Here is a 25,779-nt window from a genome sequence, read left to right as displayed (position 1 = left end):
TGGCACGGTCCCAGCAGCTCCCTGCATGGTCTCTGTCCGCCCCAGTTCCTGGCCATGGTGTTCCAGGACCTGCTAACCAGCAAGGACGACTACCTGCGGGCCTCACGGGCTCTGCTCCGCGAGATCATCAAACAGACCAAGCACGAGATCAACTTCCAGGCCTTCTGCCTCGGCCTCATGCAGGAGCGCAAGGAGCCCCAGTACCTGGACATGGAGTTCAAGGTGTGCGGCCACCCCCCTCGTGCCGTGTGTGGTGCGCTGGGCTCTGGCCGGCGCCCCATGTGTGCAGCAGCCAGTCCCAGAGGGCAGCGGGGCTCCGTCCTGTGAGAGGCCCAGGGAGGGGCCGGCCGGGTGACCCCAGGGGAGTCCGCAGCTGCCAGGCTGGGTGTGGAGGTGGGATCAGTGGTGGCCGGCAGAGCCTGGGGAGCCCGGGGTTCAGTGAGCAGGGAGCCAGGGTGACGCCGACGGTCTGCCCTGGGTAGATTTTAGAATGCGGGAGGGGGCGGAGGAATCGGGCAGGTTGTGGAGGGCCTCAGACGCCACGCAGGTAGGTTGGCAGGCCGTCTGGGTGGTGGCATGCTCCTCGGACGGTGGGCTTTGTCCAGCTCTATTGGCTGGACATTCTGTGGCCTGACCCGGCCTTGTTGCCAGCAGGCTCTTGGCCCCAAGACCCGCTCCGGCCTGGCTCTCCCCTGACACGGTGGTCCTCAGGCACTGTCTGGAGCCGCATCCTCCCGTCTAGCTGCTTATGTGCTGGGGGCCTGGGTGAGGCCTGGGGCGCAGTCCTTCTGGGGCACAAACGCTGCTGTGCTGGGCTGTGCTTACAGGAGCGCTTTGTGGTCCACATCACTGACGTGCTGGCTGTGTCCATGATGCTGGGCATCACCGCCCAGGTGAAGGAGGCTGGCATCGCCTGGGACAAAGGGGAGAAGAAGAGTAAGAACCCAGAGTGAGGGTGCGGGGTCCGAGACAGTGGGGCCCAGGCATCCGAGACAGCGGGGCCCAGGCAGAGGACAGGGACGGGGTAGACCCACAGCACAGCCCCCAGAGACTAAGGCAGCTTCCAGAAGCAGCTCTGTCTCGTGCCTGTGTCCCCCTCCGTGACCCACAGATGGTTTAGAGATGGGGCTAGCCCAGTACCTCGTGGTGCCCAGGCCTCCCTGCACCCTGCCCTGCCCTGGGCCGTATGCTGAGAGATTCATTGCCTGAGCTGCCTGCAGGCACGCAGTAACCCTGCTCATCCCTTTTAGACCTCGAGGTGCTGCGGTCCTTCCAGAACCAGATTGCCTCAATCCAGCGGGACGCAGTCTGGTGGCTGCACACGGTCGTGCCCTCCATCAGCAAGCTCGCCCCCAAGGACTACGTGCACTGGTGCGGGCCCAGCGTTGTGCGGCTCGCGTGGCCCTGGGGAAAGGCTGACCGACAAGTGACAGGGCTCACCAGACACGGGCTGGGACTCCAGATGTGGCCACCGGCTAACCCTGGGAGCCAGGGGTGCCAGTGAGCCACAGCAGCCCCTCGTGCCGGTTGACACAGGGTCACCTGTGTTGTGAGAGCCGCAGGCAGGGCTTCCTTGTCTGGTGGAGGTCCTGTCCCGTCTGGCTGGGGTTGGGGCTTTGGAGACCCCGTCGCCTCTGCCAGCCACCAGGCCTTGTGGGGGGTAGGCTGGAGGGTCCAGAAGGTGCCCGGGGATCACAGGTCTTAGGAAGTAGGCAGCTCCTGAGCTGGGGACATGTCTGTCTTGGTGCTGACAGGGTGCATAGGGTCCCCTGGGCACCCATACCTGACACCCTCTCTGCCTTCATGCAGCCTCCACAAGGTGCTGTTCACAGAGCAGCCGGAGACCTACTACAAGTGGGACAACTGGCCACCTGAAAGTGACCGCAAGTGAGCACGCCTGCCACCGTGGCTCCAGTTGCGCAGGGTGGGGCCTGCTCAGGAAGGAGTGGCAGAGTCCGGGCTTGCTGGAGCCCACGCTGTCCCACCTCGCAAACCCTGGCGTGCCCAGTGTCTGTGCAAAGTCACCTTCACTGCCACAGGCTCAGCCAGCGCCATGCCAGCGGGATTGACACACCGGCGACTCCCCAAACCCACTCCCTCTCCTTCCAAACAGCGTCATGGCTCTGCCACCCCGAGCTCAGGGTCACCCTGCCCCACACGTCCCGCCTTTGGGTCCCTGCTGCCTAGTGCAGCTTGTTCATCTCATGCCTTTCTCCCGTCAGTCTGGCTGTCTGCCTCCTGGCTCAGCCCTCGGAGGGCCGGGCACCTTCCCACATTTCTCCTCAGGATGGCTGAGCCTGTCCGCAGAGGCATCAGGAACAAGTCACCACGGGAGAGGGCGGGCGGCGGCCCCTCTGGCCTGTGGCACTTGGTGCAGGGAGTCATCTGTGGGCCCGGGACCGCCCTGCCCAGCCCAGCCCAGCCCAGCTCTTCATCTGCCCCCAGCTTCTTTCTCCGCCTGTGCTCCGAGGTGCCCATCCTGGAGGACACACTGATGCGCATCCTGGTCATCGGGCTGTCCCGGGAGCTCCCACTGGGCCCCGCGGACGCCATGGAGCTTGCCGACCACCTGGTGAAGCGCGCTGCGGCCGTGCAGGCGGACGGTAAGGGTCCCTCAGGGCTCCGTCCTGGCCCCTGCAGGTGACGGCCTTCTGCTGCCGGGCCCTGTTCCCCCACCCTCCTGCAGAAGTCATGTGGGCACCCAGCGTGCCTGCACGGGGCTGGGCCTGCGTCCGTCTGCCTGGCCTCGAGTTGGCACGGGCACTGCTTTAGTCCTTGGGCGGCTTCTGGAACCCGTCCTGGGACTGGCACACACCCTCCTATCATGGGCGCTTCTGTCTGCCCCCCCTTTAAAGGGCCGCTGCTGTGGTCTTGACAGCAGCACTCCTGTTTTTAGAACTTGGCTGCCGTCCCCGTGGGCCAGGATCTGACCCACGCCGGCGCTTCCGCTCCGGACACACCATGCGTCCTCACGTCCCTGCCCTTCCTGTGCCTGTTGTATTGCTCTCCTGACAGTCCTGCTTGCTCTCCAAAACCAGCTCAAACACAAGTGAAAACGTGTCTGTTTCCCCAGGCTGGCTCAACAGCTGCTCCTACCTTCCTCACTGGGGCATGCTGGCCGCATTTTATCCGCTCCCGTCTTGTGGCCACGTCAGTCTCCCCTCCTCCCCCTAGCTTCTGGAGAGCAAGGCCCCCATCTCCTCTCGGACGTCTCGTGGCCTGACTCCTGTGCCCTGGTGTCCACTGAACGGGCTTCTGGACCTTGCGTTTCAGATGTGGAAGTGCTGAAGGTGGAGAGGGTCCAGCTGCTCGATGCTGTTCTGAACCTGTGCACCTACCACCATCCGGACAACATCCAGCTCCCGCCAGGGTAAGGCGCCACCCACCCTGTGCCTCGCCCAGCCACATGTCACCTGCTCCCTCCACCATCCGCAAGCCTAAGGGTTGGCTGCCCCATCCCGGCTCCCATAGGACGGCTCTTGGTGGCCTGTCCACAGACACCTGTGAGGCCAGCCTGCCCAGGGAGTGACTGAGGCCTGCGTCCCCGACATCACTTGGGTTTTAGGATTCTCCCGTCCTCCCTTTTGCTGTCTCGGTTCATCGACAGTCACACTTTATTTATCTTTTAGACAACACTGAGCTTGTGCTGTTTTTTGTTTTTTTTTTAAACTTTGTTGGGAATCAGTGAGTTTTTCCAAGACCCATCAGCTCCAAGTCAAGTCGTCGTTTCAACCTAGTTGTGGAGGGCGCAGCTCACTGGCCCATATGGGGATCAAACCGGCAACCTTGGTGTTACGAGCCTGCACTCTAACCACCTGAGCCAACCAGCCGCCCTTGTGCTGTTCGTTAACCACCTTATTGAAGTGTAATTCTCATACTCCACTCATCTAAAGTTTGTGATTCGGGGTTTTTAGTGCATGCACAGGGTTGTGCAACCATTGCCACCACTGAATTTTAGAACATTGTCCCCCTGCAAGACACTTGTAGTCATTAGCTGTCACTCCCCATTCTGCACCCCACACACAGTCCTAAGCAACCACTAATCTATTCTCTGTCCCTCCAGAGTTGACTTTTTTGGACATTTTATGTAAATAGTCATAAAATACATGGTCTTTTGCATCTGACTTCTTTCCTGAGCATCATGTTTTCAAGGTTCACCCACATTGTAGTGAGAGTGGGCGCTCTGGGCCTTTTTCTGGCTGAATAACATCCCCTTGTGTGTGGATGGAACCCTTTTATTTATCTGTTCCTCCGTTGATGCACGCTGGGGTCGTTTCTACCATTTGACTTGTTAATAGTGTTATGTGTGGACACCTGCTTTCAGTCCTCCGCCTGGTTGCCTAGGAGTAGAATTGCTGGGTCACACGTTTCACTTTGGAGGAACCGCCAGACTGTCCCATTCCAGCAGCTGTGTCCAGGGGCCCCGGTCTGTCCACATCCTCACCAGTGCTTATCCTCCATCTTTTCCTGGAGGCATCCTAGTGGGGTGACGGGCATCCCCACCAGGTCATGGGGATTCCCATTCCTCTGATAATGACAGTGAGCATCTTTTCACATTCTCGGCCATTTGTGTCTTTTTTGAGAAGTGTCTGTCCTAGTCCTTTGTCCACGTTAAATCGGGTGGTTCGATTCTTTGTTGTTGGATTGTAAGCATTCTTTGTTGAAAGCGCTTTGGGTACCAGGCCTTCATGAGCTCTGCGACGAGCAGATAGTTCCCCCGGTCTGGGGGTCGTCTTTCTACTCTCTCGGTAGTGCCCTCTGAGGCACGAGAGTTTAACTTTGATAAAGTCCAATTTAATCTATTTTTCTTAGGTTTCTTGTGCTTTTGTGTCGTATCTAAGGGACCACTGCCTAGTCCTGGGTCATGGTTTTCTTCTAAGAGTTCTATAGTTTTGGTTCTTAAGTTCAGGTCTTTGGTCCGCTTTGAGTTCACTCTGTGTACGGAGTGAGGCAGGGTCCAGACTTGGGGAAGCATAGCCGCCCAGCACTGTCACTGGAAGTCTTCCTTCTCCCTCTGACTCTGTCGCACCTGGTCGGAAGCCAGCCGACTGCAGCGTGGGTTTCTCTGTGGACTCCTGCTCTCATTGTGCTGACCTCGTGCAGCACAAGAATTCCACCTCCGAGGAGGCCGACTTCTCTCTCTCGGCTGTTCGGGTTTTGGCGTTCTACTTAGGAAACCACTGCCTCACCCGAAGTCACGAAGATCTACTGTTTCCCCCCTAGGGGAAACACTCACTCTTTAACGTCTAGGACCGTTACCATTTTGAGCTGATTTTTGTGTGTGGTGTGAGGTACAGCCAGCTTCCTTCTCTGCCGTGTGGACGTCCAGCTGCCCCAGCACCATTGTTGAAAAGCTGTTCTGTCTCCTGCTGAAGGTCTGGCACCCTTGCTGACCACGCTGTGCGGGCCTGTTTCTGGGCTCTCAGTGCTGTTCCACTGACCTGTCATCTGTCCTTGGGCCAATGCCCCCCCGCAACCCCGTCCCCATTACTGTACGTTTGTGCTGAGTTTGACTTGGGAAGTGTGAGCTGTCCAGCTCTGTGCATTTCCAAGGCTGTTCTGGGTCCTAGTGTTTCCATGTGAATTTTAGGGTCACCTTGTCAATTCCCATAAAGAAGCCGCCTTTGAGGAGGCTCGCATCACTTGACAGGCCATTTGGGGAGCGTCGTGGGTTTTATTTGAGAGTAACTCTTGCATTCCCTCTGTTGGATTTCCTTTTTGCAGCTATTGTAGTGGAGTTGGTTTCCTCATTTCTGCTTTTCAGCCTGATCGTTTTCACTTGGCAGCCTGTTTGCACCTCCCTCCAAGCCAGTATCTCGGGTTCATGTCATGTCAAGCATAGTTCTGTATGCTTTATCACCAGAAAGGACAGCACCTGAGTTAGACGAGCATCATTCGTGACTTTTAAATGTTACCACATTACACGTTCATGGATTCGGGGCTTGTTTCTGGTTTCCTGATGTAGAACAAGTTTGAGCATTTGTCACTTTGCCTTGTTCCCATTTCACAGATGGGAGACTGAGGCTTAGGAAGTTAAGTAAGTTGCCCAGAGCTGGAGGTGGGCCTGGGCACAGAGCCCCTGTGCTGGGCTCCGAGCCACGTAGTGGTTACAATGTGCACTTCTTGGGGGCACAGGCATTGCTAGGGGGTCAGCTCCGAGGAGGGCACAGATCTTGACGTTATGATCTTTAAAGCAGTTGCCAAGTTGGTTCCTCACTGAATCGTAATGATGCCACCCTGGCCTGGGCCTCCGTGCGCCGAGGCTGAGCTGTGGACCCGTACGTTTCAGGTATCAGCCTCCAAACCTTGCCATCTCAACCCTCTACTGGAAGGCGTGGCCCCTTCTGCTGGTTGTGGCCGCGTTCAACCCTGAGAACATTGGTGAGTGCCTCTGGCCAGCGCGAGTCACCTTGGCCAGGCATTGACATCGCTTCCTTTGGGCATCTTGCTTGTCAGGACCTGGAGTAGAGCCTGTCTGGGGACTGGGTGACGAGCCGGGAAGAAGGGCCCCGGGGACCTGTGGGTAGCTGCTTGGAGGTGCTGTGTCCCAGCCGTCACCCGCTGTCTTCTTGTACCCTAGGCCTGGCCGCCTGGGAGGAGTACCCCACACTGAAGATGCTCATGGAAATGGTGATGACCAAGTACGTCAGCACGTGCTGCTGGGACAGGACAGCGGGGTGGGCCCGGCCACGCTGCGCCGAGAAGCGGAGCGAGGCCGGCCCTTGGCTGCCCTGGAGCCTAAGCTCGGCTGCCTCCTAGGCTCCCGTTACTGTGAGCTTGAGTTTGTGAACCTGAACTACAGAGCTTTATTCTGTTCCCCTTACTGGGGGCGGGGTTGGGGGCAGTGAGGCTGCGGGGCCCCGGGCCATCCCGAGCAGCACTTGCGTGAAACGGACGGATGTTGTGGTGCCGGGGGTGACAGAGCAGAGCAGTCAGGAGCCACACGGGGTTTGGCAGCTGGTGTGACCAGAGCATGAGGGAGCAGCGCTTGTGGCCCAGGCTGGACACACTGCTCCCTTCACATGTCTGAAGGGTTGTCCTGCAACTGGCAGCAAACTGACTGCAGCCTTAAGGGCTGAGCTGGGACAAGGGGGTGTCACAGGAGGGCAGGTTAGGTTTTAGAATACGGGACAGGAGACTGCTCTGGAGGCGGTGAGCCGGCCTGCGGACGCCCTGTGTGTGCTGGGGCCTTCTACCTGTGGGAGGGGGAGTCCATTGTGGGGTGTCCTGGGCCACAGCTCTTGGTTCAGGATTCTGACAGTGGTCGGGCCTGGTTTTGGAGGTGACTTACACTGGCATGCAGGAGAGCAGGTAGCCGGGCGTGGGCTCTGAAGAACGCTGAGCCCCTCAGACGTCTGACTTTGGTGGCACTGCTGATGGCTGAAGCTGGGTGGCAGGAGGCAACCCGAGCAGCTGTGATGGCATGGTACCAAGCTCCCCCCGTCTGGTCCCCAGTAATTACTCCTACCCGCCGTGCACCCTGACGGACGAGGAGACCCGCACAGAGATGATTAACCGGGAGCTACAGATCTCCCAGCGGGAGAAGCAGGAGATCCTGGCATTTGAGGGGCACCTGGCAGCTGCGTCCACCAAGCAGACCATCACCGAGAGCAGCAGCCTCCTTCTGTCTCAGCTCACCAGCCTGGACCCCCAGTACGTGCTGTGCCCCCGTCCTGCAGCCCCTTGGAGCTGGGGTGCTGGGTCACACGCTGTGGTGGGTGGTGGTGGGGCAGGACAGCCGGAGCTGCCAGTCTGGGCTGCTGTCCTGGGTCTCCTTGGAGCCGGGCTTCGGTGAGGCTGAGCGCTCAGCAGCAGGCGTCAGGAGGGAGTTGCTGGTGGGGGGTGGGGAGGGGGGGTGGAGGCAGGTGGTCCCCTGCCCGCACTCACCTGTGCCGTCCTGGGGGCTCTGTGTGTGGCTCTCGGACACACCTGTGTCCTCTGGGACTTTCAGAGGGCCCCCCCGGAGGCCTCCTCCTCACATCCTGGACCAAGTAAAAAGCCTCAACCAGTCCCTCCGCCTTGGGCACCTGCTATGTCGGAGCCGAAACCCGGATTTCCTCCTTAACATCATCCAGAGGCAGGCGAGTCCGACTGTGGGCAGGTGGGCTTCCCGGGCTTCACGGGCTTCACGGGCTTCGCGGCTCTGGCGCTAAAGGACACCGTAGTCAGGAGAGGGCGCCCAGATGCGAGCGAGGGCCGCCCAGGACCACTCCTGCCTACACGGCAGCTGATGGACGGGGAAAGGGAGCGTGGCAGGTTTGAGCCCGTGGGAGCTGAGTGTCGCCGTCACCCTGCAGGCCTCGTCACAGTCCATGCCCTGGCTGGCCGACCTGGTGCAGTCCAGCGAGGGCTCCCTGGACGTGCTGCCCGTGCAGTGCCTGTGCGAGTTCCTGCTGCACGACGCTGCGGACGACTCCACCGGGGAGGAAGAGGAGGAGGGCGAGAGCAAGGAGCAGAGGGCCAAGAAGCGGCAGGTCGGCCCCGCCCCTCAGGCCCCGCCCCCGCCCACCTGCCCCGCAGGCCCCGCCCACCCTGAGGTCCCCTTGTCCCTGCAGAGGCAGCAGAAGCAGCGGCAGCTCCTGGGCCGCCTGCAGGACCTGCTGCTGGGCCCCAAGGCCGACGAGCAGACCACGTGCGAGGTGCTGGACTACTTCCTGCGGCGCCTCGGCTCCTCCCAGGTGGCCTCCAGGGTGCTGGCCATGAAGGTGAGCCTGCGGCCGGCGCCGGCTCTCGCTTCCCGCTCCCAGCACCTCTCTGGCCAGTAGGGTGACGTTTTACCCACCTGGACCGCCTACCTCACCGTCTCCGTGCACAGAGGGGCGGGGCCAGTAAAGTCCGCCAGAGCCAGCTCCCTCTCCTTGTCCAGTGTTCCTTCTCGGGGGCAGTGTCGCTATCCCAGGTGACCTGGTGGCTGGTCCTGCACGTCCTGTCAGGCTTCGCTGAATGACAGTTTTTGAAGAAATTGCTTGTGTTGCCGCTTCCTCCTTCCATTTCCGGCAGCTCTGATGGGACGCGGCACCTTACCTGGCAGCCCACGCGCCCTCCCCCGGTCTCGGGAACCCATCCTCCCCGGACCGGCGTGGCCGGCTGGGTGCGGTGCGGAGGCCTGGCTCAGCCCCCGCCCCTGTGTCCGCTTGCAGGGCCTGTCCCTGGTGCTGTCGGAGGGCAGCCTGCGCGACGGGGAAGAGAAGGAGCCCCCGGCAGAGGAGGACTTGGGGGACGCGGAGACGCTGCAGGGCTACCAGTGGCTGCTGCGCGACCTGCCCAGGCTGCCGCTGTTCGACAGTGTCAGGGCCACCACTGCCCTGGCGCTGCAGCAGGTGAGGGCCTCACATGGCCGTGGGGACGGGCAGGACTGTCCGCGGAGCATGCTCACACAGCCTCCCCTCAGGCCATCCACATGGAGACTGACCCACAGACCGTCAGCGCCTACCTGGTGTACCTGTCCCAGCACACGCCTGTGGAGGAGCAGGGCCAGCACAGCGACCTGGCACTGGTGAGGGCCGCCCCTCGGGTGGGAGGCTCCTAGCCCCCGGCTTCCTTCTTGGTGGCCTTCCGTCCAGAGCAGGCATCGAGTGTGGGAGAACCAGGTGCTGCTTGGTGCCAGACTAGCCGCTGTGGTCCTCAGTGCCTGGTGGCCTTTGTTGCTCTGGGAAGTGATTTGGCCACACCCAGGGGACTTGCTCAGAGGGCAGGGGGAGATGTGGGCCGGGCAGAGCGACTTGGGTAGAGGTGCCCCGCTCGGCCTACTGCTCCTACTGGGAGGGCAGTTGGACTTGGCACGTGCCCACTTCCCCTTTGTCTGCTCTTCTGCCCAGATTTCTTCTCCCCTTACTTTCCCGTTGGTTCATCCTGGGCTCTGACCTAGTGCGGTTCCTGTGAAGTGAGTGGGGTGAAGGTGTGGGCAGACAAGTAGAGGTCCCTGGACTGGGCTCTTTCAAGCCTGGGTTCCTGCCGAGGGGCCGGCGTGCCCAGCACCTTTGCCAGGGTTCCAGTAGGGGTGGTGCTGGCTCTTGGCACATGGCCTTCTCCTTTGAGGCCTGAGAATCGCACACTCCGTGCTCACTGGATGAGGTCGGTGGTTCCTCTGCTGGGCCGATGGTGACCTCCACCTCTGCTGTCAGAGCCAGGTCGTCGCTTTGCTTTAGGGGCTGCGTCCTCCAGGGACTCAGCCATCTCCTCTGCCCTGCTCCACCAGCCCGCCTGGTGCCTTATGTGCTGTGTGTCTGAGGGTCCTGTGCACGGTGCCCCTTCCCTCCATCATCGGCTTGCCACGTGCTGTTTGGTGTCGCCCTCTTGGCTGGTCATGCGGTTGTGCCGAGCACGATGGGGCACTGAGGGCAGCCTCACGGGTGTGCAAACTCGTGGGCTGTCAGCCTGGTGTGACAAGGGGAGAGACGGTGGGGCTGGCCAAGGGGAGAGCCCCACAGGTGTCGGGGAGCCCTCTGACGGCCGTGCTCGCCCCCAGGACGTGGCCCGGCTCATCGTGGAGCGCTCCACCATCATGTCCCACCTCTTCTCCAAGCGCTCCTGCAGCGCAGAGTCCGACGCCGTGCTGGCAGCCCTGCTCTCCATCTTCTCCCGCTACGTCCGGCGGATGCGCAAAAGCAAGGAGGGCGAGGAGGTGTACAGCTGGGTAAGGCGGGCAGAGCCACGCCCCACGCCCGGGCCACGCCCCCGCCCTCAGAGACCCCGCGTGCCTGCGCTGTGGTGGCCCTTCACCCTTTCCTCTCCCGCAGTCTGAGTCACAGGACCAAGTTTTCCTTCGCTGGACCAGTGGGGAGACGGCCACCATGCACATCCTGGTGGTCCACGCCATGGTCATCCTCCTGACGCTTGGGCCGCCCCGCGGTGAGCAGCCTGCTAGTGGCGTGGACAAGCAGCTGGTGGGGGGATCTGTCCCAGGCAGGCTTTCTTTAAACCGCAGGGGGGTACAGATGGGAGGGGCCCTGTGCCGCCTTGGCCTTGGGCAGGTCCCGAATGTAGATCATCCTCTCCCTGCCTATTGAGAGGGTTGTGGGGAAGCGCGTGAGATCCTGTGCGGGACAGGACCTCGTAAGCTGTTGAGACTCTCAAATCTACAGACCTGTGATTTCCAGTAACTTCTCACGGCTCGGCCACATGCTGGTGGCATCGTGAGGTGCCCATGAGCAATGCCCAGGACACCTGCCTGTGCTTCCTCCTTGCTCTCGGCCCAGCCAGTGAAACTCCTGGTTTCAGGGTTGATTGTCCCCCGCCCCAGAGCCTCGATTCCCGCTGATGAAACAAGCACACTGGTCCTTCCAGCCCGGCCTCCAGTTGTTCGCGAGGCCTGGGGCTCTGTGGACCGAGAGGTCTGGAAGGGCCTCATCGAGCCATCCCTCCTGCTCACCCTGCTGTCTCTCCCAAAGCTGGAGATGGTGAGTTCCAGGCTCTCCTGGACATCTGGTTCCCGGAGAAGAAGCCCCTGCCCACGGCCTTCCTGGTGGACACGTCGGAGGAGGCGCTGTTGCTGCCCGACTGGCTGAAGCTGCGCATGATTCGCTCGGAGGTTCCTCGGCTGGTCGACGCTGGTACTGCCGGGCAGGGCTGGGGTGGGGAGGGCCCTCCTGCTGGGCCTGGGCGTGCGTTCTATCTGTGCTCACACGTGCGCTGGACTCCGGAGGACACCCTGCCGAGAGCACTTCCAGCCAGGTGTCAGCCGGCAGTGCAGAAGGGTGACGATGCGGTGGTCTAGGAATTTGGGAGAGAAGGCAAGGGCTGGGGGCCTCGGAGTTGGTCCTGGAAGGACATCCTGTTGGGCAGCACCAGGGCCTGGCAGGCTGCTTGAGAGGCAGCTTGGTGAGGGGTGGAGCTGCCTCAGCAAGTGCAGTGAAGGGCCCGCCCCAAGGAGTCTACACTCCTTGTCAGCTGTAGGGAGCTGATGACTCCAGGGCAGCTGGGAGCCAGGAGGAAAGGAGCCGCGGGGCTTGCACGCAGCCATGGAGCGGGTGGAGCCTTTCTGAGGGTCCCTGGCCGCACCCTGAGCGGTGCTCACTGAGCGAGTGTGGCCCTCACTCAGCCTTGCAGGACCTGGAGCCCCAACAGCTGCTGCTGTTCGTGCAGTCCTTCGGCATCCCTGTGTCCAGCATGAGCAAACTGCTGCAGCACCTGGACCAGGCAGTGGGCCACGACCCCCAGACGCTGGAGCAGAGCATCATGGACAAGAGTGAGCCGGGCCCGGGCGTGTGCCCCCCTCCCCCCGGCACACCCAGGAGCCAGCATGCCATGGCGGGTAGTGAGGGTGGGCGCTGCCTGGTCCTGGCTGAAAGGCCCCATATGCGGCTGCTGGAGTCTCGGGGAAGCACAGTGGGCTGCACTGGGGCGGCCGTGTCCTGGGCAGCGTTCTCTGGCACAGGGAACATTGGCCACCATTGGGCTGGGCTCTAACCCCTGCCTGCTATTTTGCAGATTACATGGCCCACCTGGTGGAGGTTCAGCATGAGCGCGGAGCTTCCGGAGGCCAGACTTTCCACTCCCTGCTCACAGCCTCCCTGCCCCCCCGGCGAGGTACAGGCCCAGCCCGTCCCATCCTGCCCAGCGCACAGCCGATGAGGCCTCCCAGACCCAGCGGAATTGGTTGCCACTGCCTAGTGTCTGAGCTCCTCTTCCGAGGCCCTGAGCAGCCTGCGAGCCGGCTCTTCTGTCTGGGTGGTGGGCCCCTGCAAGAGGCTGGCCGGAGTTTGCAGCTGACACCTGTTCCCTCCCTGCAGACAGTGCAGAGGTGCCAAGACCCACCAGTAGCCCAGAGCCGTCTCCAGGCCAGGGCCGGGTCCGGGCTGTGACTCAAGTGCGGGCGCTCGGCCCCGACGACGACTTGGCCGGCATGTTCCTGCAGGTACTGCCACCGCTGCCTGGGCCGGCCCGCTCCAGAAACTGGGTGCCCCCGGGACTCACACCACGATGGAGAGGGTTCTGGGGCCGGCCACCCGGGTCAGAACCCTGGCTTCTGTCCTCGGGGTTAGGTGACCCTCTCTGTGCCTCAGTGTCCTCTGTAAGATCGGGCTGAGAGTAGCGCCCACTTCAGGGGGCTTGTGAGGCGTGTTCAGTGTCAAGAGCACTGCCCAGAGGTGCCATCGCTTCTCCCAGCAGCAGCAGCCCGGCCTCTGTGGGCCTGACTCCAGTGGGCATGTGCCCCCCTGTGTCCAGGTTGTGAGAGACGAGCAGACGAGCCTGTGTCCTCACACAGCAGCCCTCCTGGGGTGGGTGGGGGGCTCTGCCGACATTCCGTGCTTTTTGCATCCTCACTGAGACATGGTTCACGTGCCTGCTGACGCCTGTTACCTACAGGGTTCAGTCCAGCGATTTTCAGTGTATTCAGAGTTGTGCGGCCATAACCCTGGCCAAGTGGAGCATGTTTTCATCACCCCCAGGAAACCCCACGCCCTTCAGTACACACTTCCCGTCTCCCCCGGCCGCCGCTGCTCCACTTCCTGCCTCTGCGCTTGCTTTTCCTGGTCACGCGCGTGTGGGTGGAATCCCGTAGCCTGTGGTCCTGTGTCCACATGTGTCCTCAGCCCTCCTCTGCCTATGGCCACACGCGTGCAGAGCGCTCTCCCATCCTTTCACGTTGGTGCACGCGCCGCCTCAGAGGCATCTCCGGGAGGGGCTCTGCTCCCTGCGCCCGCTCGCTCCCTCTGAGGCTGGTGCTCCTGTGGTACATGGAGGGGCTGAGATTGGCAGGCTTTGGGCTCACCCGTGCTCTCAGGCCAAGCTGGGATCCCCACACAGGCCTCTGTCCGCAGTTCTTGGCATGTACCTCACTGTTCCCTGAACCGAGAGCCTTACAGGGTTGGGCAGCCCCCAGCACAGGCCTCGGGCCAACGAAGTGACAGTGCTGGTGACGGGAGTGCAGGGTGAGAGGGGGCTGGGGGCCCCGCTTCTGCGGCCCCTGCTGACTGCCGCACTTTCTGTGCTGCAGATGTTCCCGCTGAGCCCAGGCCCACGGTGGCAGAGCTCCAGCGCCCGCCCCGTTGCCCTGGTGCTGCAGCAGGCCCTGGGCCAGGAGCTGGCACAGGTCCGCCAGGGCAGCCCTGAGGTGACAGGCGTCGCAGCACGTCTCCTGCAGGCCATCGCCACCCTGCTGAACTCCCCGCATGGTGGGTCCCTGGTGAGGGCCATGCACCGGAGCCACTTCATCGCCTGCCCCCTGATGCGCCAGCTCTGCCAGTACCAGGTGGGTGCAGTCAGCGTCTCAAGTCACGGGGGTCCGCCATGCAGGGATAGTCTCAGCCTTTAGTCCAGGCCCCGAGGCCCGGAGTCACCCTGCGGGCCTGGGTGCTGGGCTCCTGAGTGATGGGGTTGTGGGCGGCCCCTACCCCTCATTATGGAGATTGTCCAGCAAACAAGGGGAGGGAGTGGGGGTCCTCACCGAGTGCCTGCCACCGACACGCAGGAGTTTCTCCACGTTTGCCTTACCTGCTTGCGTTTATGTGTGAATGCATTTTTTTATTGTGTCTCTGGGTGCATGTTTCTGTGGTCTTTTTTTTCCCTGAACCACATGAGGGTAAGTTGCAGATAGCACGTAGCACACTTCGCCGGCAGTGGCATTTTAAATGATCTCTGAGGTCCTGGGGCAGCCGGATGAGCACTGTTGAGAGTGGTAGTGTGACCATGTTCCCTGGGCTGCCGGGCCAGTGCTCAGGCTCCACCCTCGGGGCAGGACCCTCCGAGTCAGTGTAGCCATGTGCTGCTGGTTGTCCCCACAGTACTGCGTGCCTCAGGACACTGGCTTCTCGTCGCTGTTCCTCAAAGTCCTCATGCAGACACTGCAGTGGCTAGACAGCCCCAGCATGGAGGGTGGGCCCCTGCAGGCCCAGCTCAAGCTGTTCGTGACCCAGTACTCGGCACGGCGCAGGCTCAGCGACGGTGAGCTGCAGGACAGGCACGGGGCAGCCAGCACCTGCCGGCGGGGGCCTCGGGCTGTCTGCTCTTCCATCAGGGGGAATGACAGCCTCGTTAGCACGGAGGGTGGCATCGATGTGGATGTGACCAGGGGTTTGGTGGTTAAGGCCTTGGGGTGCATGTGGGAATGTGGGAACCTAGGGGAGTCGGCAGCTGGGGGTCTTGCTGGACAGGCCAGGCTGACAGGAGTGAGGGGTGGAGACCAGGACCAGGCCAGCTGGTCACCCAGACATGTCCCTGTAGTGAGGAGTGGGTTCCTGCACCTGGCGGACGCCCTGGCATTCCGTGGGGACGTGGAGGTGGTCAGCTCCACCATCCGGGCCCTCGTCGCCACCCTGAGGTCCGGGGAGAAGTGTGGCGTGGAGCCCGAGCTTGTCAGCAAAGGTACCTGGGACCTGGGCCTGTCAAGATGCCAGCAGGTGGACCGTGCCCTGTGGCTCCCCCAGCCCTCGCCCGGGCTCTGCTGTGGGAAATCGTGACGTGATGAGTTCATACCCGGTGCTAACCGACTCACTCCACGGCCTCCCTTCATCCCAAAGGAGGTCCCCAAGTCTGCCCACTGCTGCCAGCCCAGATGTGGGCATGCGAGGCATTGTTGGCACAGGGAGCAGGGGGGCTGTCTCTCCCAGAGTCAGGTTGTCTGAGGGCCGCCGGGCCCCATCCCCAAGCTGGAGGGTTACAGCAAAGCCTCCTGTCCGCACAGTTCTGCGGGGCCTCATCGCGGTGAAGTCGCCTCACCTGGAGGAGCTGCTGAGCGCACTCTTCTCTGCCACCTCTGCTGTGCCAGCCTCCAGGCCCATCGTGGTGGTGAGCTCCCTGCTGCTGCAAGAGGAGGAGGCCCCCGCCCCGGGGGGGCAGGACGCTGATGGCTGCAGGTGAGCTGGCGGGGTGGTGGTGAGCCTGGTAGGCAGCCCTGGCTGGCGTCTCTGAGTTCTCCCCTCCCCTCAGCCTGCAGGCCGTGCAGCTGGGACCGTGCTCGGGGCTCCTGGTGGACTGGCTGGAGACGCTGGACCCCGAGGTGATAGGCAGCTGCCCTGACCTACAGCAGAGGCTCCTGTTCTCCCAGAGCGAGGTGGGCTGCGCTCGGCTGAGGGCCATGTCTGCCGCGGTCTCCCAGACCTGACTCCTCTGCCCAGAGGGTCCCGTGGCCCTGCTGGGCTGTCACACCGACCGACCAGATATGGTTACTGGAGCACCCAGATAGGGGTGGGGTCCGTGCTTTGTGGGCCCATGTCCTCTCAAAGGGCACTGCGGTTCCCTGGTTAGCAGAAGGGAGAGCGGAGCCTGGCACCCCCTGACGAGGAGGGACCCGGTCCTCTGAGCAGCCAGAGCCTGTGTCGGCGCCCTGCAAAGAGGGGCTGGGGGCCTTGTGTGGTGCCCGGCTGTCCTTAGAGAATGCTAGAAAGCATCGGCCGCATCAGAGGGGAGGAGCTGGGAGTCTGGCCACGACCCCGCCACGCATGCACTCACGGGCCTGTGTTTGCTCCTGCCTGTTTCCTGAACTGCCCCAGTCGGTGGCTGTGTAACCCCAGGAGTGTGGTTTTGGTTTGCTCTCTTGTTTTCGCATGTGTGTGCACCCCGTCTCCGAGGAGGTGGCTCAGCTCTGCGCACGTTTTCCCTGGAGCCGTGGGCTGGGCCTGTTACGTAGGTGGCCAGTCTGCTTGTCCAGAGGGATCCCCGGATCTTTCTTGAAATGGCTCCTTCTCTGCTGCTTGTGGCTCGCTGACCCCACTCAGCCGAGCCAGTCAGCCCAGCGGAACCATCCAGGCTTCCTTTCTCCCCAGGGTAAAGGTCACTCCGGCCCCCAGGTGCCATCTTTTCGACCCTACCTCCTGGCCCTCCTCACACACCAGTCCAACTGGTCCACGCTGCACCAGTGTATCCACATCCTGCTGAGCAAGAACCGGGAGCACAGGTGAGCCCCTCGCCTCCCGACAGGTCAGTTCTACCAGCTTTGCTGGTGGGCCCTCCCCCTGGCTCCCCGCGACTCAGGGGCTCCCTGCAACGGTGCCCCAGGAAGAGGGCCCTGCGTTGGGTATCGCCTCCTTAGGCTACAGAGCCCGCCTGGCCCAAGTGCCCCTGCTGTGGGTGCCCAGTAGGGCAGACAGCCAGGGCATGGGGCAGTCCACCCCTCGCATCACGTGAACGGCGGTCACCCACTGTGCCGCGGGGGCACCCAGTGACCCACTGTGTGGCCAGCAAGCCTGGAGGGCGGGCAGGGCTGACGGGTAGGGAGAGGCCAGGCGGATGGGGCAGCCCACGTCCTCTAATGGCTGACTGGGCCCTTCACTATAGGCTCCCGGGGAAGTGGTGTTGGTGGCCTAATCCTGTTGTCACAGAGATTCTCGCAGTCTGACTCCTTCCTGTCCCCACACCGCTGCGTTTTAGTCTGTGCCCAGAAGCTGGCAGGCCTCGGGCTTAGCCAGGGTTCCGTCCTTGCTTCCCTCCAGGTTTGACCCCTCGGCCTCTCTGGACTTCCTCTGGGCTTGCATCCACGTGCCTCGGATCTGGCAGGGAAGGGACCAGCGCACCCCACAGGCAGGTCTTGGGGTGCACCCGCCCGCAGGGTGGGGTGGTGGCGCGTGAGCCTGTGGTGTCCCACGGCTGATGGGTGGGTGCCCGGTTGCAGAAGCGGCGGGAGGAGCTGGTGCTGCGGGTTCAGGCCTCTGAGCTCATGGGCCTGACGGACCTGATCCTGGCGGAGGCAGAGACCAGGAGCCAGGACGGGGATGCCGCCGCCTGCAGCCTCCTCCAGGCCCGGCTGCCCCTGCTGCTCAGCTGTTGCCGTGGAGATGCTGAGAGCATCAGGAAGGTGACGGCACACCTGACAGGCTGCCTCCAACAGTGGGGCGACAGGTGAGCGTGTGACGCACGGGCTCAGAACACGCCCCTCCCCGCCCCCCCCCACCCCGTCCCCTTGCTGATGTGACTGGAGGTTGCCCCTCGGGTGCAAACCCCACAAGTGGGAGCCACTCAGATATAAGCCCCTGGGCGGGAACCCCAAAGGCAGGAGCCCCAGCGCCAGCCAGCCCAGCCCTCTGCCGTTTCTTTCAGCGTGCTGGGCCAGCGCAGCCGAGACCTGCTCGTGCAGCTGTACCTGCAGCGGCCGGAGCTCCGGGTATCGGTGCCTGAGGCCCTGCTGCACGGCGAGGGCGCCACGGCCAGCAGCACCTGCAAGGTAAGGGTGGCGGGCCGGGCTGAGGACCGCCCTGACCTTCCCTTTGGAAGCAGAAACCCAGACCAGGACACGGAGAAACATGTTTCCTTAGGTGTCCTCATCACCTGAGGGCAGAACCAGCCTCGCCGTCTTATTTTGGGGAGGGTCTCGGAAATAGTCTCTCTCCTTAAAGAAACCCTCTGGGTGTGGGGCAGAGAAGAGCGGGTATCGGCTCACATCCCCTCATTTTTTGTTGTCAATGGGACCATTGACACATAAACTGTGGGGTGCATGATGCGTTTAGACATTTGTGTGCCTTGAAGCCACCCCACGACCAGGACAGTGAGCATCTCCGCCCCCAGCGCGCCCTCTGCTCCTCAGTCTCCCTGTCACCGCAGATGGGCTTGCACTTTCCGGAGTCTGTCAGCACAGTGTGCGGCGTGTGTCTGCTCGCAGTGACTGCGTGACACTTGGCAGTGCGGCCAGGCGGCCTGCCTGTCCACTTAGGGGTGGCTCTGACGACGGCGCTGTCCTGAGCCTCGTGCACAGGCCGTGTGGCATCTGCCTTCGCTTCTCTTGGCGGATGGAGCGGGGAGGCGGGCCGGCTCCCTCTCCTCTCTGCTGCGCAGACCTGCTGCCCTCCCTGCGTTTCTTGCAGTGGGAGGAGCTGGTTTTTCCTGGCCTTGGTTCCTTCCATTTTGGGGCATTTCTGCTGCGCTCAGTTGAGATCATACTTTACATGCAATGCTGGCTTTTCTACCTATCAGGTCATTTTGGCAAAAGTGAGCTTTCGTTTTGTGTAGAGGTTGGCTTCAAATCCTATGTGTTCAAGATTGTCTGGAAACTGGCTACGGCCTGTTTGACCTGCAGAAGTGCCCGAGAGTATTGAGGGAACAGATTTCTCTGGGTCACTGTATGGCCACGCCAGGTCCGGGAGGGAGGGAACAGACAGGGACTCTGTCACAGCCCTTCAGGGTGGCAGCAGAATCTGGTGATGGGCAGGTGAGACAAGGCTCGGCGGCCCCCAGCCTCTGACACCCCCCCCTTCTTCCCAGTTGGATGTCCTTGCGCATCGCTTCATCACCCTCCTTGCAGACACCAGTGACTCCCGGGCGTCCGAGAGCCGTGTGGCTGATGCCAACATGGCCTGCCGGAAGCTGGCAGTGGCCCACCCCACCCTGCTGCTCAGGTACTGCCCACCACTCCAGGGCCCCATCCAGCGGGCACCCCGAGTGCTCAGGCCCTGCCTGCACTGCAGACATGTTTAAGTGTGGAGTCTGTTGACAGATGAGTGGAAGTGTAGGCTGGGTTGAGCTGTGACAGCCCAGCAGGGCAGTTATGGCTTTGACTCAGCTGAGCTTGGTGGGAGGGACCGGGGAGACCAGCCGTCCCAGGTCCCTGGGGCAGCGTGCACTGGGAGCGCAGTGTCGCCTGGGGCTTGTCTGAGACACAGCCCCAGCCCGCAGATTGGACGGTGGATTTTGCCAGCTCCCAGTGTGGTTGGCATCTCGGTGCATCTGGGTGGTCAGGACCCCTAAGCGCTTTCCCCTGTGCCCAGGCATTTGCCCATGATTGCCGCCCTCCTGCACGGCCGCACCCACCTCAACTTCCAGGAGTTCCGGCAGCAAAGCCACCTGACTTTCTTCCTGCACGTGCTGGGGGTGCTGGAGCTGCTGCAGCCGCACGTGTTCCAGAGCGAGCACCAGGGGGCGCTGTGGGACTGCCTGCTCTGCTTCCTCCGCCTGCTTCTGGTGCGTGGGCCTGACCTGCTGCCAGAAAGGCCATCGTGTCCGCAGGCCTCTGCCCTTCAGACGCCACGGCCTGGGTGGTGGGGCCCCTTCCGGGATGGGCACAGGGCCGGGACCCAGAAGCTGTGTACCCTCATCCTCACCTGCCTCAGCCAGCTGCCCCACCATCAGAAATCACTTCCCGTTCAGCTTGTCCCCCTTCTGCCCCCATCTAACCAGGAGTGGTGGGTCCTTCCCCTTCTCCACCCGAGGCCGCGGGGTGAGGGCAGACACAGGCCATGGGCTCCTCAGGGCTCCTGGGACCCCAGCAGGAGAGCAGAGCCCGTTGGCCTGCATTGAGGGCAGGGCCAGACTGCCCGCCCTGGGGACCAGCTCTCACCCTGGGGAGGGCCCCCGGCTTCTCAAGTGCCTGGAGAAACCCCACGCCCTTCGAAACCCAGTCTGGGTTCAGGGCCACTTTCCCTGCGGTTGCTGTACCCCTGCTGAGCCTGTGACCCGCCTCGTCACGCGCTCCAGCTGGGCGTCTCCCTGTTTGCACTGGAAGCTCACAAAGGACAAGGGACCCTTAACGCACCACCTGGTGGCCAGCAGGCGGTGGCATTGGTGGTGGCCAGGGTCCCTTGTGAGGCCTCCAGGGGAAGCAGTGTGGGCAGGACAGGGCGCGTCTGGCTCAGTGCCCCGCGTTGCTCTGCTGCCCTTTGCAGAACTACAGGAAGTCTTCCCGCCACCTGGCCCCCTTCATCAACAAGTTCGTGCAGTTCACCCACAGGTACATCACGTGCAACGCCCCGGCGGCGGTCGCCTTCCTGCAGAAGCACTCTGACGCGCTCCAGTGAGTGTGCACGTGTCCCTCCGGCCAGCACAGGGCGGGTGGGGTGGGGCTGCGTGCCCCTGAGGTGGGTGGTGGCCGGGAATGGACACTGCCCCCAGGGCCAGCAGGGGTCTCAAGCCAAGCTTCCCAGCCCCGGACGGAGGCACCACTGTCCTGAACTGCTGCCAGCCACACCTTGCCCTTCACAGCCCGGCTGCCCCCTGCGTGTCCGGCTCCCCACACCTGGTGTCGGCCCCCACCCCATCCCCCACCTGTGCCCACATCCTCACAGTCACCCTGTGCTCTCCCCAGCGACCTGTCCTTCGACAGCAGCGACCTGGTGCTGCTCAAGTCCCTTCTCGCGGGGCTGAGCCTGCCCAGCAGGGACGGCAGAGCTGACCGAGGCCTGGATGAGGAGGGCGAGGGTGAGTGGACCGCAGGCTCTGCTGGGAGTGGCTGTAGGCCCGGCCTTCCCCAGTGGCAGCCCTCGGGACCCTCACACGTGTCCCTGGGTGTGGCACATGCATCAGCACGGAGTGGGACCACAGCCCGCCCCTCGGTGGGAAGCTAGCCGAGTCCCCCTCCATTCTGCTCTTGTCCCCGCCTCCGTCCTGTGGCCCTTACCGCCCGATGGTGACCTGCTCCCACAGGCAGGGCCATCGATGCTGCAGCACATCCAGCGAGCAGCTGGTGGATTAGTGAGCGAGCAACTCACAGCCACTCTGCTGCCAGGTTCTGCCAAATTGTGTTGAGTGTGACTCTCGACAGTCCACGGAAACACGTAGCACAGTGTCCAGCGCTCAGGTGTGTTTATTGAGCACCTGCTATGTGCCAAGTGAGCACTGGAAGGGAGCAGAGCAGGTAAGAGGCGTGATGGGGAAGGGCCAGGTCGCAGCCATGCCCCGCGGCTCGCTGCATCGCGTTTATTGAGCGCCCATGGCCCTGCTCAGCCCGGCGCAGTGCCGGCACCTTCTGGGGCTGCTGGGCCAGGATGACCCACACGCGCCCTCGCGGGTCCTGGAACCTTGGTGGTGCGTGTTTCCTGGACTGCTCCCTGGGCGCACCTCCTCGCAGGCCCTTTGTGGACAGCACTCCTGGGGCGGCCATCTCTCCAGGCAACGACACTGGCTTCCTGTCTTCCAGACGAGAGCTCGGCCGGCCCCCTTCCCCTGGTCAGTGTCTCCCTCTTCACGCCTCTGACCACAGCTGAAATGGCTCCCTACATGAAGAGGCTTTCCCGGGGCCAGACCGTTGAGGGTGAGTTTGGGAGCCGGGGTACCAGGGGCCCTCCCACCAGGCTCTCCCTGCAGAAGCCCCCAGATAGCAGGTCGCTGCTGGGCCGCGGGGCAGACTGGGCTGTGTCCTCATGGTGGGGGCAGAGAGTGTGCTGGAGGAGACGCGGACTCGAGGCAGGGGAGGGGTGGCACGCCGGCCCGTTGCAGTGGGGAGCAGTCTCCAAACAAAACAAGATTGGGGAGCCCCTGCAGTCATGGGGATACCTGTGGAAGGGAGGCTGGCAGTGGGCTGGTAGACAGCTGGTGTCGTCTTGGGAGAGCGGAGGGCCTGGGTGGCCCAGCGGTGTTGGGCTATTGGGCACCCTTGGTGGTGCTGGGAGTGCCCGGGAGTGAGTATGCATCGGGTCAGCTCTCCTCACCCTAGACAAGGGCAAGGCGTGGCTGGGTAGCCACGTGGCAGGAGGGGTGAGGCCAGGGCGGGCCTCCGGGGGTCAGGCTGGAAATGCAGAGCCCTACCCCCTCAGATCTAGGAGCAGGGTCTGGGGAGGTGTGTACCTCGAAAGTTTCCCCGTTTGCCAATGCCCATGGCTGAGGGTTGCTGGCCCAGTGGGATTGGGAAGCCCGCAGGACTCCTGGGCCTAACCAAGTGACAAGGACGGTGCAGAAGGTTCGACCCCTGCCTGAGGGTTGCTGGGGGGCGGAGGGTCACTCCCTGAGCCCTCACGTGGCCCTGTGCCCATCTCAGATCTGCTGGAGGTTCTAAGTGACTTAGACGAGATGTCCCGGCGGAGACCTGAGATCCTGGGCTTCTTCTCGGTGAGTGAGCTGGGCGCCGGGAGGGTGGACCCAGCACCGGGCACATTGGCCTTTTCCTGCGGCACCCGGAGCTCATGCTGTGTGCGTGGAGTCCAGCGGCATCTCAGGCTGGGATGGGCAGGTCCTCGGGTTGGGGCCGCACGCGTCTGAAGCTGGTCCGCTCGTGTTCCCGGTCAAGCACGGATCCCAGGCAGGGTCACTGCTCAGCTCTGCTAGGCTGATGTTCAGTGTGTCCCAATGGGCGCTGAGGTCCCAGAGCTGTCCCTTGATGGGGGGTTGGGGTCCATGCTGGCCCTCTCCCGGTGTGCCAGCTGTCAGGAGGCCGAGGCCGAGGGCCTGAGGGCTTGAACTCTGCACAGGAGGGTCACCCAGTAACGCTCCCCCCACACACACACATCTTCCCCCTGCCCTCAGACCAACCTGCAGCGGCTGATGCTCTCAGCGGAGGAGTCCTGTCGCAGCCTGGCCTTCAGCCTGGCCCTGCGCTCCATGCAGCACAACCCCAGGTGAGCCCCCATCCCCGCCGCCCTGGGGTGCAGCTGCAAGCTGGCCCGCCTGTGTGGCAGGGAGAGGTGCCCACTGAGTGTGTGGCTTTTCCAGCATCGCGGCTGACTTCTTGCCCACGTTCATGTACTGCCTGGGCAGCCGGGACTTTGAGGTGGTGCAGACGGCCCTCAGAAACCTGCCGGAGTACACCCTCCTCTGCCAGGGTGAGTCCACCCGTCCCCCCTGCCCAGGCGCCTGGGGCTTCTGGGGCCCCCTCCTCTGCCAGGGTGAGTCTGCCCGTCCCCCCAACCCGGGCGCTTGGGGCTTCTGCGGCCCAGCCCCTGTGGCCGGCTCCGTGCGTCCTGAGCGTCCTGTCTCTCGCACAGAGCACGCAGCCGTGCTGCTACACCGGGCCTTCCTGGTGGGCATGTACGGCCAGATGGACACCAGCGCCCAGATCTCCGAGGCCCTGAGGGTCCTGCACATGGAGGCGGTGATGTGAGCCTGCCATAGCCCGACCGACTGCATGCCAGCCCTGGCCCCTTCAACTCGTCCTCTGTGGTCCCCCAGGCCACCCAGGAGGCCTCTGGTCCACCGGCCAAGCCGCCCAAGGCTGGGCAGGGGCAGTGCTCAGCCCATGTCCAGTGCTGCAGCCAGCAGCTGGGACAGGGGCCGTCTGCCCTGAGACTGCTTTGCCTGCATTGAGGGACGCAACCCTGTCAGCTGGGAAGACACAATGTCCAGTGCATCGGGACGAGGGTGGGTTTTAAATGAAAGCTGTGGACTCTGAGTGCCTGGTGTGCTTCATCTCCCCTGAGAAGCCTGGCAGTTGAGCGGGACCCGGGGGTGGGGAGCCCCACCTGCCAGGCCTGGCCAGCCTGCTCCCGGGTGGGCATGTGGGGCAACATGGGGGCCTCCATCTGGAGACAGGAGGCCCCTGCCAGCCTATGCACACAGCCTAAGCTTTGCCTCTCAGGCAGAGTCAGGAGAGACGTGACTGTCCTTGGCACCTCCTGGCCCCTGAGTTCCCTGTCCTCATCAGGCCACGAGGGCGTGGACTTGCTGGGGGCAGTCAGCTGTGAGCAGCCCTTCATGGCTCAGGCAGAACAGTGTGCCCCACCAAGGACCCCAGGGCATCTCCAGGAAACCAGGGCCGGCGAGGCCCGCTTGCAATGCTGGCTGAGGGCCAGGGACCAGGAACCGTTTCTGTCCCTACAGGTTCTGTCCCAGAACGTGGCCTTGGGCACCAGCAGGGGTGGGGCACTGCCCGGGAAGTCGGCCTTTCTCTCTAGTGGGCCCTGGCCCCCAGCTGCACTAGCTCTCCGGGCCTGTCACCCCAGGCTGCCCACACCCACAGCAGCCAGAGGATCTTTACAGCACACACACCACCCGTTCTCCCCTCCCGCTGGCTCCCCGCTGCCAGGGGCTTTCAGGATTCTAGGGCTGGGTCCCTCACCTGCCCGGCTCCTGGTCAGCTGGGGCCACTCGGGGGCACTGTGGCTGAAACCAGACCCAGACCCTTCCTGATAGGGCGAGGCTGGACAGGTCCGGGCCTTACCTGGGCCTCTGGAGACTGGCCCTCCGAGGGGACCCTGGGGACGGGAGTCAGTGGCTGCACCGCTCCCAGCCCAGAGCGGGCCTGCGTTCATCCCCTCTCTCCTCGCCAGGCCCTTCCGGTCAAGTGCACCCCACTTCCACTGCCTGATCTCCCCACCCCCTGAGCTCTTGGCGCGTCGGCCTCCAGGCCACTGCCCGTGTGACGGCCCCTGATGGCTCTCCGTGGAGTCCCAGGACCCCTGTCCTAGTGGCTTCTTTGGGGTTCACAGAGCCTAGCTCGGGCCCGTGGAACTGGCCTAATGGCCACTCCTGAGGGGAGAGTCGAGCAGGCGCTGAGGCAGGAGCCGGGAGGTCCCTCCTGCTCAGCCCAGGTACCACGGGCACCCTGCCCTCCCGCCCTGCCCAGTGAGGCACCGAGCCTGGCTGCCGGGAACTGCCACGCCCAGAAAGTCCCCTTTGCGTCACGTTAGGTACACAGTGCCATTGCGCTGCCCGCCTGGGCTTGGGTAGCAGCCATTGGGACACCCATGTGCCCCAGAGTGCCACCACCTCACCCAGGGCCCACAGCCAGCAGCAGGCTGGTGGAACATCCTGTGTTGGTCTAGAGCACAGGCTCCCTGGCTGAGGGATGGGCGCAGGGCATCTCATCCAGGACACAGTGTGAGGGACCCCTGCACCCCTTCCCCTGTGTCGGCCCTGTGCCCACCTCGGCCTGGCTCCCTCATTGTAGAATGGCAGCCTGGGGGTGAAGGGCTGGATGAGTATGTGGGAGGGGAATTCCATCAGCCCCAAGACCCCACCTCACACCCTCAGGCTGATGGGCGGACAGGCAGGCAGCCAGTGACCATGGAAGGGTGGTGTGGCGACTCCTACACCCATGCGGGTGGCCGGGCCGGTCGTTGCGGCATGAAGCGTGGCTGGAGTGGAGGCCGCAGGCCTGGCCCTCGAGGGCGGGCCCTACGTGCCAGCACGCTGGAGGGAGCAGGCTGCCGCAGGTGTGCAGGGCTGTCCGCTCCCACGCCAGCTGGTCAGGCTCAGGCATCACGT

At 63.1% G+C, this 25,779-nt stretch overlaps 1 protein-coding gene across 1 annotated transcript in view; it reads left to right on the top strand.

The window, feature by feature from the left end:
• INTS1 (integrator complex subunit 1) overlaps positions 1–23,965 on the top strand; it is a 30,382-nt gene extending 6,417 nt beyond the window's left edge. The window contains exons 10-47 of the mRNA XM_019637556.1: positions 46–222; positions 828–936; positions 1,251–1,371; positions 1,810–1,887; positions 2,446–2,603; positions 3,274–3,370; positions 6,290–6,381; positions 6,581–6,641; positions 7,456–7,653; positions 7,952–8,081; positions 8,298–8,474; positions 8,556–8,705; positions 9,141–9,320; positions 9,392–9,496; positions 10,469–10,636; positions 10,740–10,851; positions 11,391–11,552; positions 12,041–12,187; positions 12,430–12,528; positions 12,732–12,856; positions 13,940–14,194; positions 14,727–14,886; positions 15,166–15,306; positions 15,626–15,797; positions 15,871–15,994; positions 16,707–16,837; positions 17,373–17,460; positions 17,552–17,778; positions 17,977–18,100; positions 19,135–19,268; positions 19,638–19,830; positions 20,532–20,659; positions 20,951–21,063; positions 21,782–21,895; positions 22,619–22,689; positions 23,104–23,195; positions 23,290–23,399; positions 23,562–23,965. Of these exons, the coding sequence (XP_019493101.1) occupies positions 46–222; positions 828–936; positions 1,251–1,371; positions 1,810–1,887; positions 2,446–2,603; positions 3,274–3,370; positions 6,290–6,381; positions 6,581–6,641; positions 7,456–7,653; positions 7,952–8,081; positions 8,298–8,474; positions 8,556–8,705; positions 9,141–9,320; positions 9,392–9,496; positions 10,469–10,636; positions 10,740–10,851; positions 11,391–11,552; positions 12,041–12,187; positions 12,430–12,528; positions 12,732–12,856; positions 13,940–14,194; positions 14,727–14,886; positions 15,166–15,306; positions 15,626–15,797; positions 15,871–15,994; positions 16,707–16,837; positions 17,373–17,460; positions 17,552–17,778; positions 17,977–18,100; positions 19,135–19,268; positions 19,638–19,830; positions 20,532–20,659; positions 20,951–21,063; positions 21,782–21,895; positions 22,619–22,689; positions 23,104–23,195; positions 23,290–23,399; positions 23,562–23,677 (5,139 nt within the window). The 3' untranslated portion in view covers positions 23,678–23,965. The remainder of the gene's footprint in view (positions 1–45; positions 223–827; positions 937–1,250; positions 1,372–1,809; positions 1,888–2,445; positions 2,604–3,273; positions 3,371–6,289; positions 6,382–6,580; positions 6,642–7,455; positions 7,654–7,951; positions 8,082–8,297; positions 8,475–8,555; positions 8,706–9,140; positions 9,321–9,391; positions 9,497–10,468; positions 10,637–10,739; positions 10,852–11,390; positions 11,553–12,040; positions 12,188–12,429; positions 12,529–12,731; positions 12,857–13,939; positions 14,195–14,726; positions 14,887–15,165; positions 15,307–15,625; positions 15,798–15,870; positions 15,995–16,706; positions 16,838–17,372; positions 17,461–17,551; positions 17,779–17,976; positions 18,101–19,134; positions 19,269–19,637; positions 19,831–20,531; positions 20,660–20,950; positions 21,064–21,781; positions 21,896–22,618; positions 22,690–23,103; positions 23,196–23,289; positions 23,400–23,561) is intronic.
• The last annotated feature ends 1,814 nt before the right edge of the window (positions 23,966–25,779 follow it).

This window comes from Hipposideros armiger, unplaced genomic scaffold (assembly GCF_001890085.2).
Source record: "Hipposideros armiger isolate ML-2016 unplaced genomic scaffold, ASM189008v1 scaffold_33, whole genome shotgun sequence".
In the NCBI taxonomy this organism is placed as follows: domain Eukaryota; kingdom Metazoa; phylum Chordata; class Mammalia; order Chiroptera; family Hipposideridae; genus Hipposideros; species Hipposideros armiger.
The sequence above is the reverse complement of the archived record's forward strand: the minus strand, read 5'-3'. Positions and strand labels throughout refer to the sequence as shown.